Here is a 6993-nt window from a genome sequence, read left to right as displayed (position 1 = left end):
AATGTTAATCAAAACTGTTAATCAAAAAGTTCAATCTATTATAAGTTTCTTTCGTCGACGATATGCCATTACTTGTCGCCGTGTTTAGATAGAGAAAGAAATCTTATATTTTATATCAATACTTAAAATTAATGAATCCACTTATTTGACTTTCATCTTTAACTACAATGTCAATCAAAATGTTCAATTTAAAGGCTGTTCCAATAATCCCAATATACAAAGTTTTTGTTACCTCTAAACCCAAAATCTAAGATACGAAGTGTAGCTGCAAGCAATAGGGTATATAGCTACGTACATACATTAGGGTGTACGGCTACATATTAAAGAATGTATAACGTATAACTTACATATATAGTTAAGGATGTATAGCTACATATCCTACTATATATAGCTGTACACTTTGTAGTATATAGTTTGCATTGAAAGGTAATTAAACTTTGTATATTGGATTTACTAAAACATGTAGATCTAGGTGGATTTTTTGATAAATGACATTAAAACTTTGGGTACATAAATAACAAAAAATCCCTTTATTTTTTCACCAACCACAAATATATGGACGCTTTGCAAGTGCCTAATTAACCTTGATACGACTTGTCCAAAATTAGATTTTTGGCCTTGCAAATCCGTACCCAACTTTTCCAAACAAACCTACAATATGTAACAAATTTTTGTTGGAGATCTAACCTGAAAACCAACTCGCTTAACAAGTAGAAGAGATAACTAAAAATGAATAATATATAGGCCATACAAATCTATAAAAAAAAAAAAAATCAAATTATGGGATATTTGTTTGCATGAAAATAACAAATGAAAGTAAAGTGACACTTTTATCGCTTCATAAATTCATTTTTATTGAAAAGTACATGTGGCAGTGAAATTCAAAGAGTTCCGCGTCAATTTCAGTGCAGATATATATAACCCTCTCAATGCAACGAACGTTCTCATATTATCATGAAAATAGAAAAAAAAAATTGTTATTAATTAAAGCATTATACTTATTAGCACCCTTCGAAAATATAATATAAGTTTAAATAATTAAATAATACTGTCAACGGTAATTTATTTTCGTAAAGTAAGTTACCGTCATATGGCACAATTTTCACATTTTTAATTCACTTTCGGTTTGCCAAACTCCCCTTAATTACTCAGTTAATCACCTCAGTTAATCACCTCAGTTAATTTCCTCATGTCTCCACATATGCATGAGCTGGAACTCTGGATAAACCCATAATTTTTTTCTCAAACTAAGAAGGAACCGAATGCAAGAGGTCTAGTCAAACATCAATGTCAAACTAGGGGTATAACTATAATTCTCCCTCATTTTTAGAGAGAGAGAGAGAGAGAGAGAGAGAGAGAGAGAGAGAGAATTGGGCATGCTCAAGTTGACTTGTCTATAAATAGAGGGCGCCAAGACCGAACTCAAACAACGCATTACACTTGTTAACATTTCCTCATTTGTAGTTTCTCTCCCTCTCCCTCTCTTACTTCTACCATTAGGTTCGTGGCATTTTTCATCTTTTTTTTTTCCTTTTCTTTTTTTTCCTTTCCCCTCCATTAATTTTTGAGAGACCGCTTTTGATTAGTTATTTCATTTTTGAAGGTTCATATATTCCTTGATATTTTAACGATCATGTGTGGGATTTTGGCCGTGCTCGGGTGCTCCGACGACTCTCAGGCGAAGCGAGTTCGGGTCCTGGAGCTCTCTCGCAGGCAAACCCGTTCAACTTTAATTTGATCCATATATACCTTGCATTTATATACTACGCATTTCTTGAAGATTTATTCCTAGCTCGAAGCTAATTCATTTCTATACTATGCATTTCTTGATCAATCTTTTTTTTTATATAAAGATTATTTGGTTTAGTAGGATGCGAGATGATCGAATCTTATTGTCTAAGATTTCTATTTTTGGATGCTGAATTAATGCTCATGTACAGGCTGCAGAATACTTTTTTCTTTTTCATTTCCTTTATTTTTCTTGTTTGAAGTTTTCTTAATTTGATTAGACCAAAGTTTTTTTTATTAAATTGTTATTTAGAAGAAGGCAGACTTTTGGTCCTGCGAGTTTTATTTTCATAATTCCGAAAAATGCATTCGTATTTATAAAAAGTAATTCCCTCACATTTGAACAAAATAAGAAGTGCCGGCCTCACGCATGCACAGAAATCGATGAAAATGCCCCCAAACTTTAAAATCAAAAAAAAAAAAAAAACAAGTATCAATTTTACCATTACAATTCATTCATTATATTGTGTGTCATGCACGTATCACATGCACTAGACTACTAATATCATATTAATAGTGGACTAGATAGTCTTGAAAAAATCAGTTTCGGATTTATATCTCAGGGAATTTTTTGTTTATAGAGATGCCTATCGAATTCAAGAAAGAAATTATTTTCGTTTTATTAAATACAACAAACCTTTCATCAATGGCTTCTTTTGCAGGAAAACAGTGTTATTTATTTAACACAATAAAAAACTTGTGCATAAATTATTGTGCTTGGATTTTATTTTTTAATTTGGTCGCTATACCTTTCCTTTTAGTTTGGTATAGAAGTTTTCTTTGGTAATTAAGGCCAATTATCCTTTTATTATATGATGATAGTAGACCAATTAGTATTCTATTGAAGATTTTGAGAGAAATACTTTATTAGAAAATTAATATTTCTACCTAATGGTGATCTTTTGGGTTTCATATCCACCCCTTCTTAGAATAAGAGAATGGACAAATTTTCAAAACCAACCTCTTTCCACATTTAATCCTAAAAAAAGATCCATTTTGAAGTTATTTGCAAAAACCGACCTGGTTTTACCCTTGGTCGGTTTTTGTGAAAAGGAGTCCGAAACTTCACGGGAGTTGAACTCCCCTGAAGTTTAGCAAAGCTACTAAACTTCACGGGAGTTCAACTCCCGTGAAGTTTCGGAAGTTTTTTTTTTTCAAAAACCGACCTGGTTTCAGGCTGAAACCAGGTCGGTTTTTGAAAATATTGTTGAAAGGGATTTTTTTGGGATTAAATGTGGAAAGAGGTTGGTTTTGAAATTTTGTCCATAAGAGAATATAATTAGCCAGCTTTTAATTATACATTCATTATTATCTAATTCAGAAAAAAGAATCCTGTCATTGTTGTGCTGCAAGGAAGAAACATTTGATAACTATCTAATTCAAGTAACAAGATTTTTTCACCTGACTAATTTAAGTTCATGATAATACAAATATTTATAAAATAATTGTATGACCCCCTTCCCCCCCTCCAAAAGGGTCTAAACCCGCAAAATTCGAGGTAGTTTTCTAAATTTTACCAAAGAAACCATAATTAAAAGAAGCTAAAATCTTTTGGATATTGCTTTCAGGTTGAAGCATCGCGGTCCAGACTGGGGAGGTTTGCATCAATATGGAGACTCTTTTCTAACTCACCAGCGGCTAGCAATTATCGATCCTGCTTCTGGTGATCAGCCTCTTTACAATGAAGACAAGACCATCGTTGTCACGGTAAAAATAAATTCGGATTTTTGTTAAAACTTATAAGGATGAGATCCATTTATGTTTCCTATTGTCAAATGCTTGATTTTAGTACAGCATGGTCTAAACAATAATGGCTAATGTACGTGCGTGCGTGCGTGAGTATTATGTTTTTTTTTTTTGGGATATGATTCTCTAGCTAAAACTAATCAAATAGGTGTCAAGTAGCCTTGTGTATATTATATGAGCTCTTAAAATTTGACCCGACTAAATTTATGTAGCTACTATAAAATAACAAAACTGTGACAATATTATGATCATTGAGAGATGAAAAATAGATACATACCCAAGGTTAGCAGAGTATTTATTTATTTTTCATATTCTATTTCTTATTTTACGAAGACAATATTCTACCTGCTCGTTTCAATCTGAATTCATCTGAAAACAGGTTAATGGAGAGATTTATAACCATGAGATGCTAAGGAAGCAATTGTCGACTCACAAATTCAGGACTGGCAGTGATTGTGAAGTTATAGCACATCTGGTAAAAACTTCATTTATCTATTTATATTTAGTTATTTACTCCAAATTTAATGACAGTAGGTTTAACACTCAGGTTTTAGGTAACTACAAAATTTCCAATTTTTCTTTTTGCCTTTTCAGTATGAGGAACATGAAGAAAATTTTGTGAATATGTTGGATGGCCTATTCTCATTTGTGTTGTTGGATACTCGCGATAATAGCTTCCTTGTTGCTCGAGATGCGATTGGTATCACACCCCTCTATATCGGCTGGGGACTTGATGGTAATTAATCATAATAATTGAAGTCTATAAGCAACTCATATCCAAAAAAATTCCTTGTTTTTTCCCCTACTTGATTATTTTTTGTGCTCAGGATCGGTCTGGATATCCTCCGAAATGAAGGGACTTAACGATGACTGTGAACATTTTGAGTGTTTCCCTCCTGGTCATCTGTATTCAAGCAAAACAGGCGAATTAAAAAGATGGTATAATCCAGTTTGGTACTCGGAGTTAATTCCTTCGGTTCCTTATGACCCTCTTGTTCTAAGAAAAGCATTCGAAGATGTAAGATAAATACATATGCGACGAATCTCAAGTATTTAGAGATGTGATATAGAGCTTATCTGATAATTTTGTTCCTCCGATACAGGCTGTTGTTAAGAGGCTCATGACTGATGTACCCTTTGGCGTTTTGCTATCGGGTGGCCTTGATTCTTCTCTGGTTGCTTCTGTAACTGCTCGTCATCTGGCAGGAACAAAAGCTGCAAAGCAATGGGGGACTCAGCTTCACTCCTTTTGTGTTGGCCTGGAAGTAAGGAAATTTCTAGAGTTTAGTTTGTTTAAGTATCGTGAATTTTGCAGAAATGTAAGGTATTTCTGTTTGCAGGGCTCACCTGATTTGAAAGCTGCGAGGGAGGTCGCTAATTATCTAGGCACCGTTCATCATGAGTTTCATTTCACAGTTCAGGTAATCTGTTTACATCCTATAATAAGAATGTAGAACTTACAATCCTACGAGATCATAAGAAGTTCACAAGCCCCAGAGCGATTTTGAACTTGCCATGAAGCTAAAGAAGTTTATCCCGAGCAAATGAAAGCATTGAATTCATGTTTATGTCAAATGCTATATTGGTAACTATTTTTGTGAAAATAGGATGGTATTGATGCAATTGAGGATGTTATCTACCACATCGAAACTTATGATGTTACCTCAATAAGAGCAAGTACTCCGATGTTCCTCATGTCCCGTAAGATCAAATCGTTAGGAGTCAAAATGGTGCTCTCTGGTGAAGGCTCTGATGAGATTTTAGGAGGGTATTTGTACTTCCATAAGGCGCCGAACAAGGAAGAATTTCATAGGGAAACATGTCGAAAGGTAATAAAATTGAAAAGCGATACTCAACATAAATATATCAGATTGTTGCTTATGACTGTTCTCTCTCTCTATATATATATATATATCAGATAAAAGCTCTCCATCAGTACGATTGCTTGAGAGCCAATAAAGCAACCTCAGCTTGGGGGCTGGAGGCTCGCGTTCCATTCCTGGACAAGGAGTTCATTAACATTGCTATGAGCATCGATCCTGAATGGAAAATGGTAAGCTTAAATAGAGAAATTGCAATCATTCTCTATGTTGCACTTAACATTCTTACAATTTTAAGAATATATCAGATCAAGCCCGATGAAGGGAGGATTGAGAAATGGATACTGAGGAAAGCTTTTGACGATGAGAAAAACCCCTATTTGCCAAAGGTAAAAATACAGTCGGAAAATATATATCGATATTTTTGTTCTTAGTACTAAGAAATGGAAATTTGTCAACGCAGCATATTCTCTATAGGCAGAAGGAGCAGTTCAGTGATGGTGTTGGCTACAGTTGGATAGATGGATTGAAGACTCATGCAGAAGCTCATGTAATACAATTACTAGTCTATTTTTTATCTGTATTTTCACTTATTTCCCCCCCCCCCCCCCCAACCCACCCAAAAAAAAAACAAAAAACAAAAAAAACTATTGCAGGTTACCCATAAAATGATGCTGAATGCGCAACACATTTACCCACACAACACACCCACCACAAAGGAGGGTTATTACTATCGCATGATATTTGAAAGGTTTTTCCCACAGGTGATCAGTTCATTCTGAGTTTCAAATCTTTGCTTAAATTCTAATTCTTTGCTCTGATTACTCCATTGCCATTTTTTAATGATTTTTCAGAAAAATGGAATTGAATTCAATCTATTTCTATTGATTTCAGGCTCTATCATTTTTCCATTATTCCATAATCTCTGCCTGGAATCAACAGAAAGAAATCCATTTCCTAAAAGATGATCATTTTAACGCAAATGCTTGAGCTACCCTGTTCTGATACTGACCAGCTTGTTCTTGATCTTACTCATTGTCACAGAACTCTGCAAGGCTGACGGTCCCTGGAGGGCCGAGCATTGCCTGCAGCACCGCTAAGGCCATCGAGTGGGACGCACAGTGGTCGAAAAACCTCGACCCCTCAGGCAGGGCTGCGCTCGGAGTGCACGTGTCAGCCTACGAGGCCCAAGCTCCGGCTTCTCTCGTGGCCAAGAACAAGATGCTGAGGAACATGGTAGAAGTAGCTGATCCAGCTCTCATCATCATGAGCTAATGGCCGTGTTATGTACGTATTTGTACTAAGTAAATATGTGCTGAAATTACTAGGTGTTAGTTGGTACTGTGTTGTATTTTTAAGGAGCAAAAACACTAGAATAACTGGCTGGTGAATGTATCTTCTCTGTTCTCTCTTCTTCATGGGAATATTATCATGCAACCGAAGTTTGATGGCCACTTAATATATGCACTTTGTTATAATTTTGGGGATGTTTAGTATGCTGTTATTCTATATTTAGTGAAGGTTTGCGTGCATAGATACAATATAGTTACAGGATTATTACCTTCACATGTCGTACCTATTTTCTTTTTCTTTTTTTGCTACAAAATGGAAATCTATTTGCCAGATATACATGTATATC

At 34.9% G+C, this 6993-nt stretch overlaps 1 protein-coding gene across 1 annotated transcript; it reads left to right on the top strand.

Moving 5' to 3' along the window:
• Positions 1411-6850, top strand: LOC109829987 (asparagine synthetase [glutamine-hydrolyzing]-like). The gene is made up of 14 exons (XM_020397109.1): positions 1411-1500; positions 1604-1713; positions 3357-3495; positions 3914-4009; positions 4129-4270; positions 4362-4552; positions 4638-4799; positions 4875-4955; positions 5142-5363; positions 5453-5587; positions 5663-5743; positions 5818-5904; positions 6011-6118; positions 6399-6850. The coding sequence occupies exons 2-14, from the start codon at positions 1634-1636 to the stop codon at positions 6627-6629; spliced, it is 1755 nt and encodes a 584-aa protein (XP_020252698.1). The 5' UTR covers positions 1411-1500; positions 1604-1633; the 3' UTR covers positions 6630-6850.

The sequence above is a fragment of the Asparagus officinalis genome, chromosome 2 (genome assembly GCF_001876935.1).
Source record: "Asparagus officinalis chromosome 2, Aspof.V1, whole genome shotgun sequence".
NCBI classification, from domain to species: Eukaryota; Viridiplantae; Streptophyta; class Magnoliopsida; order Asparagales; family Asparagaceae; genus Asparagus; species Asparagus officinalis.
The sequence above is the reverse complement of the archived record's forward strand: the minus strand, read 5'-3'. Positions and strand labels throughout refer to the sequence as shown.

Bases quoted from the DNA above. Each gene is read 5' to 3' on its own strand.
- LOC109829987 (XM_020397109.1), top strand. From the start codon at position 1,634: ATGTGTGGGATTTTGGCCGTGCTCGGGTGCTCCGACGACTCTCAGGCG. The intron at 4,271-4,361 runs GTAATTAATCAT...TTTTGTGCTCAG, and splicing joins TATCGGCTGGGGACTTGATG to GATCGGTCTGGATATCCTCC. The intron at 5,744-5,817 runs GTAAAAATACAG...TTGTCAACGCAG, and splicing joins AAAACCCCTATTTGCCAAAG to CATATTCTCTATAGGCAGAA.